At 36.5% G+C, this 24,939-nt stretch overlaps 1 protein-coding gene across 1 annotated transcript in view; it reads right to left on the reverse strand.

Moving 5' to 3' along the window:
- Positions 1-24,939, reverse strand: part of LOC126845609 (zinc finger protein squeeze-like) — an 82,435-nt gene that overhangs the window by 13,466 nt on the left and 44,030 nt on the right. The window contains exons 3-5 of the mRNA XM_050584365.1: positions 21,592-21,642; positions 598-1,159; positions 60-119 (exon numbers count right to left, since the gene is read on the reverse strand). Coding sequence (XP_050440322.1) covers positions 60-119; positions 598-1,159; positions 21,592-21,642 — 673 coding nt within the window. The remainder of the gene's footprint in view (positions 1-59; positions 120-597; positions 1,160-21,591; positions 21,643-24,939) is intronic.

Genomic DNA, 24,939 nt, shown 5'->3' on the forward strand with positions numbered 1-24,939 from the left:
ATACACGATTTGAGCCCATATAGGACGAGTATATTAGATTATGTACGAATATATATTACCGGTGTGTATTCTTTGGTGCGCTTTTAGGTGAGAGCTTTTGGTGTATCCTTTGTTGCAACCTGAAACGCACACGAGAAGAGCGAGATTAGTTTTGTACATTACATTATACGTTTATATGTATAATAACACAATATTAATAAAAACCCGCGTTCAACGCGTTACTATACAAACCGGTCCAAAATGTAATAAAAGAAATATAGCCCGTAGACCAAAAACATTTTATTGGATGATAATATCATCATAAAGACTATAGTACCCTCGAATAATTGATTAAATGCAAAATGCGCTTGTAGAAATAGCAGGATTTATCATAACTATTTTAAGCCATACTTCCCCAGCCCCCCTCTAGTTGAACCATTAGTTATCATTTAAATAAACACAACGACCAAAACCCTCGGCCGTTATAATATGAGAGGTGTCTGCTTCGGACTCGGGTCATCTACTAAAATGTTGATGATAATATGTTTCTTCTAATCTGTATAGTAATACAATAATGACCAATTTTACGTCCCTTTGTAAATAATATCACGTACTTACCGCCAAAATTGCAATGGTGCGTCCGCCTCCTCTCCAGGTCGGGGTTGTTCCTGCGGTTGAACTTCATGGTCCTCTGGACGTTTGTCCGGACGGGATAAGGCGGCGGCGGCGTTCGCCGTTTGCCGGGAGATCCCGGCTCCGATATGGGGGGCGTCATGGGGGCGACTCTCGGGAAGTACCCGTGATGGTGGTGGTGCTGTTGGTGGTGGTGGTCGTGGTGGTGGTAGTGCACGTGCAAGTACGACGGGGTGTACAGTCCCGGGCTGGCCACGCTCTGGTATTCGGGACTGTTGGCTTCGGGAGCTTCCACCTTGACGTGGGTGACCTGCAACGACTGATCGTCCAACGGCGAGAACATGTTCGGATCCACCACTTCGTTCATCTCGAACCACGGTGCCTCCTGCGAATCGTCCGGGTGGTGGTTGCTCAAGTTCTGGTCGCCGGGCCTGGTGGCCAGCCCAGTCGCCTCGAAGAAATCGCACATCACCGGCTCCGTTCTGGACTTAATGACGTGTTGGTCTTCGACCATGAGTCCTTGCAACATGGAATCGAAGTCTGGACTCTGGATAAAAACAAAAAACAAAAAACAATTAGTCAGTAGCTTAAATATTCGAACCGAAGGCTGTATATTTTCTTTGTTTTCAATATTTTATTTTAATGCATTGTACACAACAGCCGTTACGGCGGTAATTTATCGCTGCAACCGTCGTTTGTGTATACACTGCATAATATAGAGGTAATCAATAAAAAAATATATATAAATTGCAGATACAACCGCAAATTACGAACGCCCGTGTTAATAGCTTAGGCAAATCCCAAGGACTCATTACAAAATATCGTTATTGGTTCGAAACCGTCCGCGGTGGACATCTGGCGTGCGGGCGTTTAAGTCTCCGGTCGGTGCTTACGTTTTCAGTTTTATCGCCGACAAACTTGACGATTGAACCTTATCTACACGTTTTTACATTTAAACGGAATAATATTATAAACCGGCCGTTCTTGTACACCGGTGGAAACGCTTACGGAACGCTCGTTTTTGGTTTATCGCGTTTGATCTGTGTTAATACGGTTTATATGGGTAGTAATAATGATAATAATAACGACAACCCGAAACACGCAGTGTTCCTTATAGTATAAAGGTACCTATAATCGTGTAAATCATTGCCCGACGTCGGTCTCGAGGACCGACAAATTTTCGAGAAAAAAACAACTGTAATAAAAAAAATACCGAAAACTGCGTGTTAACGTATTTAAAATTAAGTACACGGAAACGGTTTTTGGCAACGCGCGTACATCTTGTACATGTACCTATATACCATACCATACATTATCAACACACTATAATAAACGCCACCTGACGCGGCCACCACATCACCGGACCGTAGCGTTGAGCGTGGGCCGTGTCTTAATGGGTCTCCGTGGCATTATTTATGGCCAACGCGGGGAAACAACACAAGACATATGGTCGCATAAATACCGCGGCGTTACGTTTAGGCAACCCGAATTACTCGGGGGAAACGCCACAGAACGCTAGACCAAGAGACAGTATATATTGCTTCCCTTGGCGGTTTTTGGGTATTCCCACGGACATCCTTCGGACGTCGACCTATATTATATCATATTACTGTACATAAAATTACATAAATAAAATATATATATATATATATATATAGGTTAACGGTAGGGATTTTTGTGTAAGCCACGACGTAAATCTGCATAGTCCAAGCCATCTGTTTGGACGTTGTGCAAGGCAACCTTGTAACAAATGTAAAATGTTTTTGGAAACTCATATAACGACTTCGGTCCATTTGCGCTGACGCCCACTCGGAAACGTCGGAAACGCGCCGTCAAAGCGGCAAAATATACGGCTTAATTTGTTTTTAATACACCTTGGTCACGACAAAGACCGTCTGGCCCGTAGACGATAGATTAACCAATAGTGAATATACATGGGTCTATGGTTCGACCATTGCGGCACTTGAACGTTATGGGCAGTAAAAAAATATATATAATATACCTACTCGGCGACTATTGAAAACCGTTGAAATATCAAATATTGCACGCATTATCTCGATGGCCCGAGCTTTTCGTTTCTCATTGCATACAACGTCTTCCGGTCCAAGGAACTTACATTACAACAGCTTAATGCCCATATGTACAACACAATATTGTAACAATAGTCGATATAATGTTATAGCGCCAACGTGTCGCGGTGTAATTACATAAATGTCACGGTTGAACCTATATAATATGTATAGTGTATTCCTAGGTATATTTTATAATCGTGTATACACATGGACATTACACGTAAAATGTGCGTTATTGCGGTGTCGAATTATATTCAGTATATCGCATGCGGTAAATAAAAAAAAATAATAAAAAAAAAAATAGAGGAATAATATGCGCGTACGACGTGCACGGAATATAGTGTTTGTTTTTCCTTCTGTAAATCGAAATGCGCCTCTCGTCCGGCGTGGCAGTCGTAAAACAAATACTTGGCACGGACCACCGTCAGGTAGCAAATTATTTTATCGACACGAATATAATTATTACACGCGGCATATCTGTGATAATTAAAAATTTTAAAAAAAAATTGCAATCCTCCGACAAAATTCAGATATATTCGAGACTATAACGTGGTGCAAAACGAACTTCAATTGCTATTGACATGTAAAATAGCTGTTAGTAACCAGGCTAGACAAAAAAAAATATTTTAAGGTATTTTTTTTTTATGTACCTATTTAAAAATGATTTATTAATTTTTATAGGTAATAAAAAGAAGAAACATGCCATTTCGTACTGTATAAATATTATTTAATATTTATTTTGACGACATAATCACACCGTACAACATGATTTCGAAACAAAAACGAAAATAAGACGGAGTCCGGGTATCTGCACCTTATATTATTTTGTGCGCAGAGATTTTTCGGTATCTCGGTATGTACTTAAATACACATTATTATTATTATTATGTCGAGGGTATGTGTAACTGCAACACTGGTTGTGCAAGTCGCACAAATATGTGCTCTCGGCGGCGGGTCGATCGCGCGGAACGCAACAGCCTTGCCGGCTGAAGTGCACGGGCAACGACAGGTGTACCTACAACACATTATAATGTGCCTATACAGCGGCAATAACGCTATTATCAGCTTCAGCTCTCTCTCTCCTCTCTCAGTATAAAGTGACGGCGGTGTGCAGCTGATTGATGGCGTTTTAATGAAGTGTCCCAGTAGTGCGGCTATGTATATACACTGAGGCGGCAAGTGGAGTCGTTATAATGTACAGCCTCGAACTTGGCGGCCGCGTGTGTATCTTGCCATTGTATTTAATGGTTGACCCATTCACTTTGCACCACATTTTTCTTTCCATCTTAACGCAACGCCCAAGAAACGCACGTGATATAATAATAACATAATCGACAACGGCGGCGGCAGTGATGTGATATATGATAGTAATACTGTGTACACTTTTTTCACATTTAATTTGTACCTACAGCGGACATCTGCCTCAGAGGAGATCACCGGCAATGACACACTAGTGACTAATCACAGTTAGATCCGAGTAAATGAAAACAAATTTAATATCATGTCCCCCCACCACCGTCCGAAACGCGCGGCCATTCGGTTTTGTTTAATTGCGCATACCTATACGACACACGGCAAGCAGTTTAACGTGAACATTATAATCTTAATTGTCGCAACAATATAATATTATTTTCATATAATATAATAATATTTACCGCCAGCCCGGACGCGCGTCCGTGTTAATGTGTTACCGCCGTAGCCCGCCGCACCGCACCGCCGACCGCCGACCCAACGCGGGCTAACCGCGTCCCGGTAGATTCCTTCGGTCTGTCCTGGCGGTTTTTTCTTCTTCTTTTTTTTTTTTCTTATACACACGAGATGTGTGTGTGTGTGTGTAATAATATACTCGACATGCACTCGTGTCGCGTGTCCGGTTTTACGGACGTGTCTGTTAAACAAGCGTTACACGTGGGTATACATGAAGCTGTAAATATACAGGCAGGTATGGCGCGGTTATAATACCCTCAGAACGCGGACGCCTTTTGTAGTCAACAGTATAGTAGTGCATTATAATACGCATAACAGCCAAACAGATAATCGGCTCTGAACGACCGCTGCGAGCTGTAAATAAGAAATTTGGAATAATCAACAGAAATTTCGTTTCGAAAATGGTGAATGCTGTAATAGCAGAAGGTTGCCCCATTGTAACCAAGTGACTTTTATCGATATTCAACGAAAATAATATACGCCTATTGTATCATTACAATGCGCGTTGGAATTATCGTTATTTACATATTTTGGTTTACCGTTACAATTCTCAGTTGCCACCACTTAAATTTAATAGAGCCAATTACCAACGAGCCTTTGGCTACAGGTCAAAATATATTAAAACTCACAATATTCAAATAATTCTTTCAGAGTGTGTTTTACAAAATGCTTATGCTGCGTCCCGGTGCAGTTTATTACTCCGGTCATCTCCTAAATTAGATGACTATTTTTTCTCAAAATAATGTCATTAGTTTTGTTTTTACAAACCGGTGACGACATTTCACTGAACTAGTCGTCACAGTCAAGCCTACCATAATTATTACCAACTCACAAGGCGATTCTAGAAATAAAATATAATATTTCAAAGAGTTAGTTGGTATACGAAAATAATAACCCTTAGAGTAATTCAAACAGTCGTTTATTTACTATACACAAATGGTATATAAAAAGTATAGTACCTATAAAAAAGTAAAAAGTAAAAGTAAGAATAGTATATAAAAAAAAAGTCTCATTGATAGTAGTAAATGGCAAATATTGTGAGTTTAATTTTGTTTTTAACTTGTTTCAATATCACTTTATTCTCAAAACATGTTTTCACTATAATACAGCCGCCTTCTAATAATACAAATATTTCTTTAACTCGGCTGTGCGTACAATACTACTATGATGACACTTTCCGTTTCCGGATGGGTGACCGTTATCAAAATAGATTTACATAGGTACAATGTTCACGAGGGTCTTGACCGAAGTTATGCTGGATCAGTGGTCCTGGAACGGACGGTTATAAAATACTGTACTTAATCCGCCGAATAAAAATAAAAAACCATATTTGTTGCCCTTCAGCGCAGTCGGCCGTCATGCCAACACCGTCCGTCCGCCGTTCTACTGTTATTATTCGCAATAAATTCGTTTGGATCTTATATAGGCATAATATCATTATAAACGGGAACCGGTGTGTCGGATTACCTAATTTCCTGTTATTAAACTCTGCGCCGCTCAGGTCGGTCGTTTAACAACAATCGCGCGAGACACACTGCAGCGGCTCTACACAACAATACCCGTACTGGTCTCGAGTGCCTTTAGAAAAAAACTAACAACGTCCGTTTTCGAAATCCAATCAAAAGTCAAAAACACAACTGCACATCAAATTGTAAACACAATTCTTTGGGCGGGGGGCAGTCAAAACCAGTAAGTCGATTTTGGTCAAAATGAGACGAAAATAACTGTTTTGGATTTAGAAAATAAAATCGAATTATTAAGTGAAAACCGATCAAGTCTTTACACAATATTCTTGGAGAAAAATTATTCACGTTAAAGAATTACCCCAACCGAGATAAATACCTGTTTTGACATTTATGCATTATAGCTTCAACATATTAAAAACCATTGGGTTAATAATAATACATTTTCGAGACAATTCTTTTTATACTCCTTAAAATATATTTTGTTTGATGGACTAACAAAAAAAAATTAAAATGTTAAAACTTAAAGAACATTTATAGTTTTAAACTTTTTTTTATTATTTAAAAAATATAACAAGCAACAAGAAATAAAATTAAAAAATTGGTATTTCCTGTAGAAAAATTAAATATGGCACATTAACTTTTGGAAAGTAATAATGCTAAAACACAATTATGATCAAACAAATAAGAATTATGGACTTCATATTTCGATTGCAAAAAAAAAAAAAGTACTTTAGTTTTTTACCAATTATTGCAGTTTCAATTTAGAAATATAATTTCTGTTTTAGATTTTATCATTTTGTGTAAAACGCAAGTCTTTTAAGACTATAGCTATGGACCCAAATAGTGACGGGGAAAGGGGTGTAACACTTGCAGCCTCGGGTCCCTTTAGATGTAACTTCTGGGCTCGTTTCTTTTTTTTAGAATTGCACTACCTACACGGAAAGTCTGCCCACGCCTATAATGGATACACTGATGGATCACCGCCGTCTAACTAAATATCCAATAAGGGTCTTGGACGAAATAAAAATGAAAAAAATAATAATATGATCATCTCGAGTGTCGCTCGACAGCGCGCAGACGTTCTACATTAAAACCGGACCGCTCACTGACAGCCACTTGTCCCCTCGGGTCCTCCCGGCTCTGTGCTGCGTTCCTGCTGTATTATTATCATTATATACCTTAAGATTCTGACCGGGTTCGGAGCACGTCTGATAGCTAGGCGGATAGGCCAGATAGGACGTGCATGGTCCCCAACAGCGTCCAAAAAAGAAACCCCAATTTCACAAATACCAATCATAACAACGTTGTTGTGTTTGTTTTTAAAATTAAAAATTGAAATGTTTACTGTCAAAAATACCGCGTCTTCCTGGCTAAAGAGTCCGAACAGATCCACTGCATCAATGTTTACTACATGGTATAATATATGTATATATTATAGCAGGTATAAAAATAGGAACGGTAATTATTATATTTGAATTTGAAAATAAATAAATTAAATCGCTGCGACGACTGGAGGCAATACGATTTTTTTCTATTTTTAAAAGCCTACAACTAATAAGTATAAACATAGTATAATCGTCGGACTCTGGTTGCATAATATATATTTAATAGAAATCTTTGGCCACCGTTTAGTTCATTCGGACGATAATAATATAATAATAATAAAATAAGATCAGGTTTAAATTTAATTGGAAAAACGTCCATATAGGCGAGCATCAACGCAGGCTGGCGTATAATTTGTTTATTACAATATTATTAATATTATATTTTGTCGGTTTTCGCTGTGTGTATAAAAAAAAACTCCTAAAATATACTTAAGACGTGAGCGATTAGCATAAAATAACACATTTCGATCTGATAATTCAAAATCCTTTTAATAACGAGAATGTTTATGTATATGTAATAAAATATTATTATAACATAGAACGAAACTAGTTTTTTTTTTCGTAAAACACTAAAGTTTTAAAACCAGAAAATTAAATTTAACGCTACTAAATAATATTATAATTTCAGACAAGCGGTACCGCGTAGAAGTGTAAAATATACACATAGTATAACATGTGTACTTATTTTTTTGGCGTATCTCTGTCACAGTAGAAACTTGACCGTACCAATGCATCTCTTACACCAAGAATGTATTAAATAAAACAAATTACTAAAGCGTCCGTGCGGCGTCTAGAACACAACGTTTGTGTGTTTCACAAGGACCGTTTCATTTAATATATAATTATAATTATAGCTCGTGTACTATAAAAAACGTGAAAAACTGACATTTTTCGCGTTATACTTAATAATGTTTGTTTTTTTATTTTTGGATTGACCTCTCCAGACGTGCCCGTGTAATCCGGCAGGTCTTACGTAAAAAAATTTAAAAAACCAGAACAAACGTCAAGACCTGTACTTATTCGAAAAAAAGTCAATCGCTCTCGTCGTGCCGGGGGTCACCACCAATTACGTTACCGTAGAATACCATAACTGAAAAAAGGGTTAACCGGTGACAATGATGGAATGTCACCGTCGTTAGACCTACGGTTTCCTGCTGTTACGCCGGCGTTGACCTTGTTTCTCGGCGTGCGTTATGCAACGGTCGGCGGTATATTTTATAAGCCGCACACAAGAGTTGTATACGGGTACACAAACAAACAAGTACACACACGGTAAGTTTGCACACCGTCCGTGCGTGGATCCCGCGATCGTCGGATAGATCTCGGCCGGGCAGCTGATCACGAGGCAGGTATTTGTGGGTCTCTTGTTCCGCGGACGCTATGCCGGCGGTTGTGGTTTTACAAGCGGCAAATGATAATGATATTGCGAAAGACATTGGCTACGGCATTTGCCTATTCGCGATCGTATCGCCCTCAGGTCGGGCCGACCCGTGCGAAAGGCACCATACGACACAACTGTTGTACGTAATTGGGTGTTTGCGGTCATGTATAGTAGCCTAACCTAACCTAACCGTTACCCGCGCCGGACAAGCCAGACACGCGTGCGCCCAACTCGATCGGATCGCTTTGTAATTTATTTATTTATTTTCCAATTTGATAAAACCATCGCATATTATAGAAATCGCGTTATCCCAACAGACTAGACGCGCGTGAGACGTTCTATAATGTTGTTACAGAATAGCTCAGCAATTACGCGACTCTCGTGCGTTTTAATTAGCCGTAGCGCGTAGTGGTGTCGGGCATACATCTGGACAAACAGTGTACTACACCTGTCTTATAAAATTGTCCAGCAAATCTTAGCGCGACCATCACGGATTCGAGTAAATTAAATTTTCACTCGACACTGCATACCAAACTCGGCGTTGGAATTATTAATCGCAATCAGCTATATGGTATAATCACAGTTCATAAATTACTTAATTTTTAACTATACATAACTAAATTACTATATTATTGTTTTAAAATATCTATCTACTCTTAAATAAATTAGTTATACGACAAATATCAAGAAGTTCAGCTTATATGTTATAATATACCTAACCGCCTTAAAGCTGATAAAAAAAAATGTCGTTATTAATCATATTGTCATACTTACAATTAAATTGTACTGTTACAAAGGTAAGTCATGTTGGTTGATTACTTTTAACAAACGATTAAACAATTATTGATTAATTCTATCAAGCTTAATTTTGAGTGATCGATTATGTAATTTAACCATACTTACGACCAACACTGATACTAGTAGGTACATTTATTTATGCATTTATATTAGAAGAATCCCTCGCACCTCTTCCTCACATATTTAATATTAGATTGCATTCCGTGATTTAAAAAAAGTGACATAGCATTGTCAATGCCACATTTTTTTAATAACCTGCTCCCCGGGCATTGAAAAAAAGAAGCCACATGAGACAGTTATGGTTTTAGTCTTGCGTTCAGGGAAATTAATAATATTAGGCAATAAATGCTAGTAATATATTGTTTTAGTTCTCAGCCAGCGAATTCCAACATGTCTTGGAAATAGTTTTCAACAGAGTTTAAACAACAGAAGACACTATTACAAATACTGTAACTGTTTTATTTTTTTACTGTAACACGATATAACTAGAATTATAATACAGCATAATTTTAAGTGAAAATAATATGTACATAAATACAATCAATAAATAAACACAACCTAACCGACACTGAAAAAAAAACATGTACAGAAAGTTAGTTAAATTATAGTATAATATTATGCATTACGCGTTGTAATAAATAAAACTCATTGTGATATTAAGTTCCGTTTTTGTCTTATGGGCGACGATGAATTTGTATTTAATTATAATAACGAGATAGCAGCATTTACAGTCGCATTGCATAAAATCGTGCACTCTTCTAAGCACACAAGATAAAAAAAAAATAATATATACCTAGATGAAAACATTTCTTTTTTTATGAAGCATTCCAAGCACTTTTTCCATTATAAATATTAATGCGCCATTGTTGGACGAATTACCATATAATACGGTTTGAGAATTATTAATAAAAACCGTTATTAATTATTAACGTAAGAGATCAATTGAATTTGACCGTGTTCGATATTTACATTTTAATTTAAATAAATATTAATAAAAACGAAAAACACGCAGGAATGTTATAATAGGTATTATTATGTGTGTGTGTTTTTAACAGGTTCAGATTGTGACTAAAAATATTTACCATCTTATTTTTTAATGCGTTTATCAATAATAATAATATGATAATATTATAAGGAGACGTGTTTAACATACACATTTTAAAGAAAACCCCCATTTTGAACAGTTTCACATAACATTATCCTGGACGTCGCGTCGTCGCGTTGCTGTCATCTCTATGATGTTATCTGTGTAAAATAAGCGTTATCTTGTTTTATTTTTTAACAGGTTCATTTTAATAATGTTGTTAAATGGTAAGTAATTAAGTTTATATCGGTAAAAAAAACTCCAATGCCCAAATCGTGTACGAATATCGATTTTAAATAATTAAATGAATTTATAATGCAAAAAAAAAAAACTCAAATCTGCATTTAAATCCAACAATTGACGGTGTTTCGACGGGAACCAGTTTAGAACGTATCAATTAACCGGCTGATTTTGTATACATTATAAATTCGACCACAGCACCAATTCGGCGTGGTGTCAATTTATAGTTAAAACAATTCACTGCGCATTTTATTGGGGACGGTCAATCAAAAATAGTTTCATAGTTTCAACTTAAATCGTTTTTATTGTAATGTTTACCGTAGAAAGAGACGCATGTCCATGGGATACGATTATTGTTACTTAAAAAAAAATACATATACATATTCTGATACATTGATTTTAAAAAATAGTCCCAAATTGTATTTTAATCAATCTTTTTTTTTCCGTTATTCAGTTCAAGGCCTTAGGACTCAGCAGCTTAGGACCTACGAGAAAACACAGGACCTACCACTAGTGACAGTAATAATTGTACATGACCCATAATATGTTCTATAGCCACGTCCAAAGATAAAATAAAAGCCATTAGCTGTCATATTTGATTAAATTAATGTTTATTATAATATATAATTGTTATTTTTATGACAGTTATAGGTCGGTTCCGCGATAAAATTAATAAATTAAACGGAGCAGTAAACGTTTGTTGAATCGTTAACAAATACTTATGCTGGGTTGCGCACAACTTTGTTGTAATGGAACCAGTAAAGTTTTGTGACCCCAGCATGAAACGTAAGGTTTCTACTATAATAAAATTGGTGTAATATTATTAAAGTAAGACATGTCTTTTTTTTTTTTTGCAAAAAAGGCAGGTGGGTTAATTTTGACTCTAGCTTCATACGGTCTTGTTCAGTTGTTTTGCAATGTATTGTAAACGTTTTCTTTGAAGTGTATTTTTTTTCGCAGTTAACCGGTGCTTACAGATATTAATATTCGGGTCCTGTCCAGGCAATGGGCGGGATCAGATGTGAATATTGCTATAATTTATTTCTGAAGATCCGAAGCGCGTTCGAAACAATCAGACGTTTTGACAACATTTGGGGCGTCGCACAATAATACAATACTACCTTCTATTGTAAGACCGTCGTACATACTCACACACACTCATAGTATGTAATTACACGATTATTATTGCACCATTTCGGTTGTTCTTATTGTGTTGTGTTGTGTCGCGCGCTTTCCGATTTTTGTTTTCATTATTATTGTTATTGTGTGCCACACACGGGACACGGTTGTACATCTATTTGTGTATGTGTGCATCTTCTAGCCCACGGCGAACGATACATTATATGTACAACAATTTTTTTTTTTTCTTAATTTTTCATTGCACCAAACGACGAACCCACGCTCGGCACGGTTGTCACACCGCGAGAGTTCATTGTTCACCCAAACGGATGAGATTTATAATAATAATAATAATAATAACAATATATACATGTATACTATATGTATAATGATAAATATGCGTCAGATATCTTCGCCGTGTACACATATATTGTGTATCCTTCATTAGATTTCCGCTGTTGCAGAATGCTTATTAAGGTAAGCAACGGTTCCGGTAGAAAGCGGATATTACATCTTTGAAAAACATGGTATAAAATCCTGTGGTCGTGGAAAAACGCTAATGCGAGCTGCTGCTGTACTCGTGTTATGTAACCACCGATTGGCTTAATTGGAATCTCAATAAAAAAGGCCCACGCCAAACGACTTAATTAATCTGATAGAAATATATATTATACACATTAATTCATCGATTTGGTTAACAAATTTCGAACCGTGTGAGATTATCCGTAATCGGGTGTTTGATCTGGATTTTTTATGTTTTTTTTGTACAGAATGATACACACATTTAAGTGTCACACCCGTTCGACTAGAAAATACAGAATCGATATTTTATTCGTCGTCGCGTTTGGAGCCAAATCAAAAATTAATAATAATATAATGTCGTATCTGACGGACGAGAAATTTTGAAAAATAGCCAATTAATAATAATAATACGAACTTGTCGCACAACAATACATACTCGAGTATAACAATACATGTACCTAATCAATTGCCAATTGTCACTGTAGCCTGTACCTATACACCACACGGTCGATATATTTATTTATTTTTTTTACACAACATGTATATACCAATAGTGTTTACACCGACTATCATCGACTACCGTCCCGTTATGGTTAACGGCTGGTCCTTGTGATGTTGGTCAGACGTGGGCGCGAGCCAAAAAAAAAACCAATTATACCTCACCGGCGGTATATTATGTTACGGCCAAGACCTTATATCTCGACACTTGTTGGTGGCCGGCTACCGCGTATAATATAATATAGTTGATAATAAACAAACCTATAATACTATAGCACATTTATCGTCAGACGTCTTCGCGGTGGGCGCGTATCACCGTCATGCATACAGTGAACTTGTGTATTTATGGCATAGTGCACACTGCACAGATGCCTCTCAGATTAACATTTTAAAAATTGCCTTCTAAAGCGTGTAGACAATATATATGTAGGAGGCAATATTATATAGGTACCAATTATTAATTGCTATTCGTATAACAAAAATTCCCCAAAATATTTCACTTTAAATTATTCGAATACAGCATATGTTCATACACAAATATGTTTTCCACTTCTCCCCCGCCATTTCTCCTGACTCTTGTCGTATTAATTAATATGTATTTTCTATAAATAACTATATACAATGTACTGAATAAATGTAAACTGTATCTTTTTCGACAGTCCGCCTTATTTTGTTTAATAAAGTTGTTTATACACGGGGTGGATCGTTTATCATGAACCAGTCAATTCTCTCCCAGTCTCACTGGGTTTAATTAATAATTGAATTTTTTGTGATCTCAATTTTTTTTTTTTTAATTTTTTTTACCCCTCCTCCCAACTTGATTTTTTGATAGCAACTTTTGAAACGTATATGTTTTATTATTTTTTTAAATAGAGAATAATGTATTACAGATTTTGACTGGTCGGTAATCAGTTTCGGATAACTATTTTTGAAGTTATAAGAGTTTAAAAGTTAGGATGGGAGGGCAAGTGCGGTTGGGAAATGCGCGCAGATAAAAATAATACTAAGTCTACACTAAATCTAGAACAATAATATCTCCAAGGTTAGTGATTGCCTATTAGTGAACTGAGTCTATTGAGCGTTTAGTTAAATGGTTTCTGAAATTGTATCGTGTCTACTAGACATATAGTTTTCACGAATATTTATATGGCTTTTCTAAGCACGGCTTTGAGGAGATCTTCCCCATATGCCCGCAAGTACAAAAAAACTAAAACAAAGCGAAGCTAAAACCCACGTTGGCTGCGTAGTCGTGCGACGTTCAAAAACGATATTATTGTCACAGTCGCACGCATTTGTTTTACACGGGGCGGGGGGATAATATTATTATTATTATTGTATATTATAATGTTGGACAAACGTTAACCGCGAGTAATCGGAAACGGCAAGTAACCGTGACTTATCGCATTCCGTTTGATCGACTGGTGATTTTGCGATTTGACACGTGCGTTTGCGAGTGTGCCGAGAAGAATCTCAAGAGGGAAAGACCAATAATTGACGACGAAGGTCTGCGACGACCGCTCGTTTATAATAATAATAAATAAACTGTGTGTGTGTGTGTGATCTGTCTGACGGTATTTTGATTTTTACACAAATTTCATCTCACGGCGGACAGAGTTTCTGTCTTGCGGACAAATGATATTTTTTAGAATAAAAAAAAAATTGAAGCGGGCGGCAATTTCGCAATCTTAGTCGTGAACGTCTCATTGGCTGAGATCGGGGAGGGAACGGGTTTGGGCTATTAAAAACCTTAAAACTCAAAATTAGTGCTTTTCGAAATGCCTACATTTATTTTGAAGTGAAATATTTGTCGAAATAAAAATAAATGTAGCACTAATTAATGATTTTAAGTTTTAAGGTTTTTAGAATCCCTAGAAGTCCTCCTCCCTCCCCGATCTCCGCCAATGCATTCAATATTGCTATGTCCCCGTGTCGACAGGCACCAGCTAGGCCGTCTGTTGTCGTTTTTTGGACGATGGCTTTCCGAGTGGAAAACATTATCAATGCAATATTCTAATTTCATTTGACGTAACCCGGCCACATTCGAGGTCCCTTATACACGTTCCCAAAGTATACCTACTACGAAAAATTATAATGATAATAATAATTATTTTTATTATTATTATCAGTTATGATGATATTACTGTAGCATGGTCGTCGTCACTCGGAGCCTCTATAATTATTGTGTTTTTTCTCATTTAAATAATCTTCCAGACAAACGATTCTAGGATTATCTTCGGCCTAATATACATACACACACATTGCACAGCACCGTAGCGCCGGTAATGAGCTCCGGATACGCGCCTACGTTCATTTATTATAACTGTAGGTATATAGCCAAAAGCACATTTAATATTATAATATTATGTAAGATGCGTGCACGTTTCAGCGGCGAGCGATAATAACAATTGGCATAATAATTGTCGTTAATCGTGTAACGATAATAACAACGTTATAACCGGCTACCAGTTTAAAACATCTAAACACACGACCAAACGATAATACAAATCACAAGTATTAAAAAAAAAACGGTAAAACATACCAAAATATTCGGGTTAGACAAAAATATGACCGATTAAAACCTATCAACCATTAGAGCCTTCCTCGGAAATAGATCCAAAAAAATTTGAAATAGACAAAATCTAGTCTATATCTATATGCAATAATCTACCCAAACGTTATGTTGGGTTAGCCAAAATTAGATAAATGCAAAGCAACAAGTCTGGACAGCAGCTGTTGAAATAGAAACAACCTTTAGCTACGAATAAGCTGTAAATTCAATTGTTATCGTTCATTACAATCTAAAAAAATGTGATTTGTTTGCAAATCATTTTCTGGGCATTTACTACTTTTGATATTTTCCCCATCCGTAATCATTTTAAAAACTATGCATACGAAAATTCCAGCCATCTACTTTTTTAACTTACCACGTTTTGACTTTCCATTACAGAATTTTATATCAATTTATTTCATTTAAATCTACGATTTGAGATTTGAGAGAAGATAGTGTTGGCGGTAAAGAACGTCAACGGATCGTCAAGCCGGAAATAATAATCTACGATTTGAAAAAAAAAACCAGCCAAATCCTCTATAGATGGGAATAAAATATTTTAAACAATCAATATGTATAGTCGATGCATCGGTAGCATTGCCAACATCGACCAGTATAATATTACATAATAATATAAATTGTTTGAAATGTATATTATGCTAAATGTTAATATGTACTAAAATTGATTGAAAAGATATGGGTAACCAGCTGCGGACAGAACAAAACTAATACACAGACCGTTGTTGAGTTTGTATAAATTAATTTAAACGTACATAGTCGAACGTTAATATTAACGTGTAATTATATAAGAAAAGGATAAAAAAAAAAAACGAAATGTCATAATGGTCACAACGCTGCAGTAGTGAACACGGTATTGCTTCTTGTGTATGTTGACCGCGATCAGAGTATCGGTTTACCGGCGCCTGTGCGACACATGCGACGAGCCGTGAAAAGAAACACGATATAGGTATTATAATGTTATTTTTTATTTTATTTTTTTCTTGAAAAACTCCCGAAACCGTCGAATAGTGTATATATAGTTAAACAAGAAAATAACACCGTCGTGATTTTTTTGATTTTTTTTTATATTATATCTCACTCGTTTCGATGAAAAGCTGAGAAGATATTTATTTTTTTTTTGCCAACCTCTAAAATTTCTAAAGGTCAGATGTCTATAATGCGTATAATGTTATGATTTACGGTCCGAGGGGCACAACATGTTATGGTGAAACTGGAAAAGTCAAAAGAGTCACGTCGCTGGACGAAAACAGGGAAAAGATTTTGTGAGTAATAATAATAATAGTAATACAGTTACAGTAATAACCCGCCGGTGGGTAATAAAACCGAAAAAGTAATGTAAATATGCATCCGATTTCCAGTGGCACTGGGCCATTATCATAATTTTCTACTGTATAATGTTTTTCTCCTGTATAATATTTATAGGTGTAAACAATCGGCGGGGGGAGGGGGGGGGGGGTTAAGTAGCGTGGGGCGTCAATAATTTAGATCCGTCGAGGCAGAGAAAACAGAACGATATTGTTATTGTACAAAACAATTTGTAAGTACCCACTAAAGAAACGAATTTATTGTTTTTTTTTTTCTCTTGCCACCTTGACCCAAACGCCCCGACATCGTGCCAGAAACTGGTTAACCGTTTTCTATGTGCATTAATTCGTAAAATATTATTATGTATGCGAGTCCAAAAGAATATCGACGTTTTGGACATTTTGTGACAAAAACCGGGAGCGAGGGGGGGGGGGGAGAGAGACACTGAACGCCGGACAAGGCATAAAAAAAAAAAACCAACGTTAATCGTTTTGGACTTTCCTGTTAGTACAGACCGACCGTGGCGCAATAATAGTATTACAGTAATTTTTTCATTAACCACGACCGCCCACGACACTTGTGTTTTTTATTTTTATCATAAATAGTCTCCACGCGGGACCGGTTTTATCTGTTATACGCTAAAAAATTTACCACAGTAATTATACACGACCGAGCAAACGCTGTGTGTATACATTATATTATTATACTTAAGCCGGCACCGCGGTGGAAACGGCCAAGGGTATTGTTTTCGCTAAGCACGCGTGCGCCTCGTAGGGACGCCCACGGTTGTGAATCTAAAAAATAATAATGCCCGCGCGCATAAAACAAAAAATTAATTATGATTATATTTTTCCCAGAGCCAGGCACGGCAGAGTCGTCCGATTTGCCTAACACGCGCGCCGTGAACTTGCCGTTTTCGTGTCAAGTGTACCAAAAAAAAAAAAAAAAATAGCCAAGGAAATTCTCCGACGTCTTCGATTAAAATTAGTTTGGTTTTCGGATAGAGATGGGTCGTTTGTCTTCCGGCAGTTGAAAAAAAAAAAAAATGTTTTGTTTTTTTGTTACTAGCACAAATTGCCAGTTTAGTTAAATTTTCCAACGTTACATTTAGACGGTGTACTATAATATGTAAAAGTAGCGCAGATTGGTCATCGCTTTGATGACATTTATTTGTCATTTTTTTCAATTGGTTTTCATTCAATATGAATCCCATCGTGGCTCGTGCTGGTGTTGGCGCGTACCGTTATAGTGGCGGATTCAAATTACACAAGTTATGCTACGTGTACGTGCAATTTAGATGTATATATATATATATATATGTCTTACAGGAATGTATGTATATATTATTATAGTTTTATTATGATATCGATGTATAGTCGGATAGGATTTCGAATTTGCATGATATTTGTCAATACACTTGTCGCTAGTACAGACTTTCGAGAATAGCGTTTTGCGCATTACCATAAAATACATATTACACACTGCCAATACAATAATAATATATTGTACCTACATAACACACACGTTAGAAGTCCGAAGAGTGTGCGCACAGCATGCGTGTATAATATTTTGGGTAGAGATAAATTTCGTGAATCCTATACACGAGAAAATATGATTGTATATTAGTTTCGAACCGGCAACACTATTATAGATAGTAGATACAATAATGTAGCCGTACGTGTACTTGTGTGACGAGCAGATTCGACTGTCAGATAACGACTATGAGACAGCGATCGGATGATTTTTCTTGTTTTTTTTTTTTCCGCAATATCTATATGATAATAATAAGAATATAAGTACGTGCATATTAAACTATATATTACTAAGAACTCGGGACGGCATTGCGCGCGTTACCCGAGGGTAAATTTCGTTACGGACGAGCAAAGCGCCTATATATGAGAACCCCATGACGGCCTACGTCTGCAATCAATTACCTACATACTAAGAGCACAAAAAAAAAAAAATGATATTATAATCTTATCAACGTGGCCAAATCAGCGCCGCCCGGCGAATCTTCATAGGATAATATGCTGTACGGAAAACGAGAAAACATATTTTATGAATAATAATGTACAGTATACACACTATTATTTCGCCAGCAGTGATTCACCTGGCGTGGTAGTGATTCATATCCGTTCCCGTGTGGTACACTTGATTTGAGTGTCTGTTGCCGTCGCAAACGCAGTATTATTATGCTACGGAAATCCGTCGAGTGCAATTTTTAAGTCACACAGTGTTGTATCTACGAAAAATTATTCCAATCCGGATCATAGAATATTAACGTAGGTACGACGTTAGTATTTCTAACGAATAAATAAAATGTCTACATTTGAAGCAGTGTTAGTAGGTAGCTAGTTTTAGGTAAATATGTCTCCGTTATTGACGGAGCGAGTTGCTTTAAAACAATTTCAACATGTCTCTCTCTCTCTCTCTCTTGTCCTTTATTGTAGCTTTGCCGGGCTTTAGGAGGAGCCTAACTTTCAGGACCATGACTTTCGCTCTGACCCCTTTTCTTCAGAAGAGGCCTTGGACGCTATACGACAGGGTATATACCTATTGTGGCGTATGTATGTGCTTGCAATAATTTTTTTGCGCGTAGACAATGACACGTCCGTCGAGGCCGTAAAAAATTGCATAGCTTCGACCGAGTGGTGCACATCACGTGTCGTTATTGTTTTCTGTGAATCACGCCATCATTTGCATGTCGCATGTACCGTTTGTTTCCTCGAACGGTCCACTGTGTACACTCATAATTGTACACCTATATATTATGATTATAATATTTTGCGGACGACAACGTGATACGACACGCGTTTCCAATATTAAACGTTTTACATAAAAAACAACGGGGAAAAAAAAAAGGTGAATCAGTTCTAGTCCAACACACGGTTCTGTCGAGGGAAAGCTGATAATCACGCGGTTCCAAACACGGCGTGTGTTATCCAAACTTGGATTCGATCATCAAATTGGTCGCCCAGACAGTTTTTTTAGTGTTTTATCATATTATGCTCACATATGCGCATTGTGTACACTGCATAATTGCCATGGTGCTTATTGTGTAGAGTTTGGTGTGCAGACAGCCCAAAGACCTTTATGACTATAGTTGTCCCGTTATAATACATGTACACTGGCGCGTACGTGATCGAAATAAACGTTGTATGATTTAATGGAGTTGATGAAAATAATTATCGTGTATACCTACACCTATACACTCGGCGTCGAACGGTGCATTTTTTTTCCTCCGGTAAACAACGCGGCCGAGTAAACAAATAGCACTAAGCCCCGACCATCTTATTCCGTTTTCCGCGTGGCGACAATTAGACACTGTCCCTAAAACGCTGAACAACAGCTTTGAAAACTTTCACTCGTTGCCGACCGTTATTGCATTGTCCGGACGAGAGATTCGCTCTATTTAATATGCATGTATAATATATGCTTGCATTGTACAGCGGTGGCAGTAGCGGTAGCTGTACCAAAAACCGAAACGAATGTGTTCGATCTAAAGAACATAATATTATATTGTATTAAATCGCATGCAAATTTCCCGGTCCATTCGTGGCCGGAATATAATTTAAACGAGAAAAAAATCGTTTTACCCGGTCGACTTGGGCTTGAAGCTAAATGTAAATCTTCACGCTGTCCACGGGCGAGCACTGTCATAAAGTATTGTACACTATACAGCCTATCAGCTACCCCATAACTTACGGGTTCTCCTAGTGTGGGTTTTTGGTGTGCTTGCCGATTCCGGCACCGGCACGGTTGTATATTATTATTATTATTATTATAATTTAGTAGCATGTATTATTACTATTAAATGGATTTTTTTATAACGTATAGAAACCGCGAGGCCCTGCGGCACACAATCCGCTGGCGGCTGGAGAGGTCATGATCAAAAACGGCAGCCCGCAGTCGCCATAAATCATGGCCGGTTATTATTATTAATATTTATTGACAATTTAATAAATTATTACTATTATAATGACCGTGTATATTTTGTACGTACAGCCAAACCGATTACCGGCGGAAAAAACGTTGTAAACGATTCAGTAATGATATTATCATTTTGTCGGTATGCGTACCATATCTGTATAGTGCTGCTATCGAACAGATCGGATACAATATAATATTATAGTGTATGGGCTGTCGATATAATTACAAATGTAATATTTCCACCGGCGGTCTACGTTAAAAAAAAAAAAAAACAAAATATCTATCTGCGGCTACCTTGGGCGACGGTTTTCAATTAATATGAACGTTTTAGACGAATGTATAACAGAGTCGTCATAAATCCTCAAGAGATATTGTATTATGTGTAGATTGTAGGTACAGTCGATGGCGTGTGTCCCTGCTCCGTCCAGGACATCCGTTCGGTAGGAAATATATTATTATTGTTTTTTTTTTCTAGCAACTTATTTATTATTATTATTATTTTAATAGAAAACCGGTACCTTTTAATCATGCCGGACTAAATGTAATTTATACTCGGGTATACGTTGAAAATACACATAATAATAATAATAATAATACACATATATACATGTGTCAGAAAAACGTATATATATATATATATATTTATATATAATAATAATACTATAATATCGGTTTGCTTAATGATATCTGGTGCCTAATCAATTCCCCAGCCGTGGTCGTCGTACAGCGCCGAACCGAATGCATTTAAATATTAATCGAACTACCCGGTTGTGTGGATACGTTTATATAAAATAAAAAACTGGTTTAAGACCCGCGGGATTTCATTCATTTTTATTTTAAAATATAAATCTACTCAGTTTGGTTTTCTCTCTCTCTCTCTGTCCTTATAATATCGTTTCTTACCTTGTTCGGCGCGTTGCAGTGCCACGCGGATTTGTGATCCATGCCGGTAACCTGAAACACAACAAAACCGTTTAATATTATTCGAATTACTCGAGAGAGAAAAAAAATTGTGTATCAAACGCTGCGCTATTCACACGACCAAACCGTATGTAGATAATTCTTATTAAGTTGTAACCACATATATTATACTATGTGTATCCACCCACCGCGTCCGTCCGAAGCTTAATTGCCGGTCACTCGAACACGACCGGTAGTACCTATAATTGTGTATATACCCATCCGCTTACCGCGATACGCCTGCACCCAACACCAAAATAACATGATACCTTCGATTTCACAATGATAATACCTAATAATGTTACCTATACAGATTTTATTGTCATGAACGGAAACGGCTAACACGCGCATCGTACCGTTAAATCTGATTAAGATCAGTAATTATAATGTTAGATTAATGTAATCATAAATCGGCAAAGTAATCGTATGGTATGATTACAAAAATATTTTTAATACCGATTACACAGTTTATTGACTACACAAATGTATTTATTTTTAACCGGCCATCTTTTTTCAAAAATAACTAAACATCCATTATTATAATAGTTGCAGTTATCTTTCAAATTTTTATTGGTACAACTTATTTTATATAATAATAATATATATGTAAGTACTTTTTAGTGGCTAAAAATAAAATGTATTTTATATCATACCATTACAATTCGACGATTAACGATTACAAAGTAATATAAAGTATTACTATAAGATTATTTTTTTCATAAGATTATTATAATGTAATTAGTTACGTCCAACAGTGACAAAGGTGTTAGGTTTACCGTTTAATAAAAAAGATTCAATGAAATTATTATCATTATTACTCATTATATCATTATTATCATTATATAAATTATTATTTTCAGTTACGATGAAAACAAAAATAAACAGCATTTGATCGTCGAAGTAACGTTTTACCATTTAAACTACTTTGTGGTTTTGCTAGCTGCTCAAAAATATACTATAGTGGCCGTTGGTCCGGTGACTCGATGGAGTTCATTCATAAAATAGATAATATTCAACTCGAAAAAAAAAAACCACGCTATAATAATATTATATTTTACAACGCTTTCGATAATGGTCAGTATAAATTTGTTTATATAGCCCGTTAGGATTGTTATTATAGTGCTGGTAACGATAAATTTGTCTATATATAAATTATATTATACGCATATTGTTGTTAACAACCGGTTTCTTTTATTAAAAATAATAAAAAAATATATCCTATAAGTGTATGCTAAAAAGAGTTGCCAGAAATACGCGCATATAAATTCCGATTTACCTATATTCTGTCGGATATTAATTATCACACACACAACAGACAGATGGAATATTGTAAAACATATAAACGTATATTTTATACATAATTAAAGTCATTAGATATCCGGCTCGAACGGGGGAACTAGTTTTAAACCAAGTGTAAATTAATAATAGCAATAACGAAAATTGATAGCTTTTAGATTTAAAAATTTTTTTTTTATAACGCACGTGCGTTTGATAAAACATATATTTAAAAACTGATGGTAAACTGTTAATGGAGAAGAGGCAAATAAAATACTTTGAAGGCAACGGCGGCATCGTTTATTCAGACACGTTCCAAAAGGAGAAAAAAAAAACTACAAGTGCGTGCGGCAGAAAATTATCACATTACTCGTAATATATGTATAATATATTATTGTTGTTGGTGTACCTATATATGTCTCTCTCTCTACATGGGCCCCCAAAGAAAAAATAAAAGAAGAAGACGTTTTTCCTAAATCCACAAGCGCGTCATCACACACACACACACACACATATACATTAAAAGGAATATAGATAAGATAATAATATTGAAGATGTCAATAATGCCCAAACACACACAAATTCGGGAAAGTATATTACAGAGACTCGGTAAAGTCAAATATTTGCTTAACCAAAACCAGTTATTATATATTATTATCGTCATTTTTTTTTTTTTTCACTTCTAAGTAGATATTTTTTTTACCCATCAGAAGTGAAAGACGACACGCGGTCGAGGAGACGGCGTAATGCCGTTGTACCTATACGATATTATTTTTTACAAGATAGGTATTATTAATATTATTGTTATTGTGAGATCATCTCGGGCCTATCGCCCTCGGTTATATCTTTTATCGGCGTCCGGTGCACGTGTGCGCGCGCTTTTTCGGGTGTGACCTATGCGGTAGAGTCATCATCGCATGCAAGTGACAATATATTTATATTATTCAACGACATAGTAATATAGCGATTGCCATTATTATTTTTGCCCCAACCCAGATATTATGATATTTTCTTACGGTGTATAGAGGTAAGAGCCAGATATTGTATAGTTATTGCTAGACTAGTGATCTCTAGGCCACTATTACTAGAGCTAACAGCGGTGATGACACGGACAGCGCACTTTCGTAAAATACCATAAGCGTTTTTGTTGTTTTTTTTATTTATTCTCATAAATCGTATTGTCGTTGAATGATTTTTCTTAGACGTTTTTTTCACCTTAACACACACACACACGCGCGCGCGCGAGCGGTACATACATGATCCACCTCCTTCGCCATTCGTAACTCAAACGCGTGTGGTAGCGCCGTGGGCGCCATAATATTATTATTATGATACAGTAGGGTCGATGACAAAAACGTTGCCAATATTTGGCGAATCAACGGTTGCGTGTGCGTCGATGTAGGATTTATTAAATAACAAAATAGTGTCAAACGAAACCGAATAGACTTTGGAAGTATCATAATATACCGTCATCGTCGTCGTCGTCGCTTTGTACAGTTATACGTGCAATTACCATACATGGTCTTAACGAATAATAATTCACTCGGATCTCTTTTTTTTTTTTAGGGATTTTAGCTGCTCGGTAGAGACATAGTAATATATACATCTAATATGTTTTCGATAACATCAAATAATTTAGATAAACCGGTTTATCCGTGTGTCGCGATATTACAGGAAAAAAACAGTCGTACTTGGGTTTTTTTTTTCGGTTTTGTGTTGAGGAAAATTCATCGCACGCCACGTCACATAGATAATACATTATTATTGTTACCTGACAACGGTAAACCGAACGTCTCGCGCGTGCCCGGCCATTGCGAGTGACCACTATAACCACTGTACGTACCTATCTGCTAACCCGTAACGAACTCGCGAACAAATTAGCATCGGCCGTTAATAGTGTTATCACACAAAGAAAACGGTTTATCGCATAGAACGGAGACGATTGCAAGCATACAATATATGGACCGACACGACGACGTCACGGGTTTCCGCACATCACAAAACGATACAATGGTA

This window comes from Adelges cooleyi, unplaced genomic scaffold (genome assembly GCF_023614345.1).
Source record: "Adelges cooleyi isolate 19-005CV unplaced genomic scaffold, UGA_ACOO_1.1 ACOO_flye_CR_arks_rails_tigmint_CR_PRNA_8, whole genome shotgun sequence".
In the NCBI taxonomy this organism is placed as follows: Eukaryota; Metazoa; Arthropoda; class Insecta; order Hemiptera; family Adelgidae; genus Adelges; species Adelges cooleyi.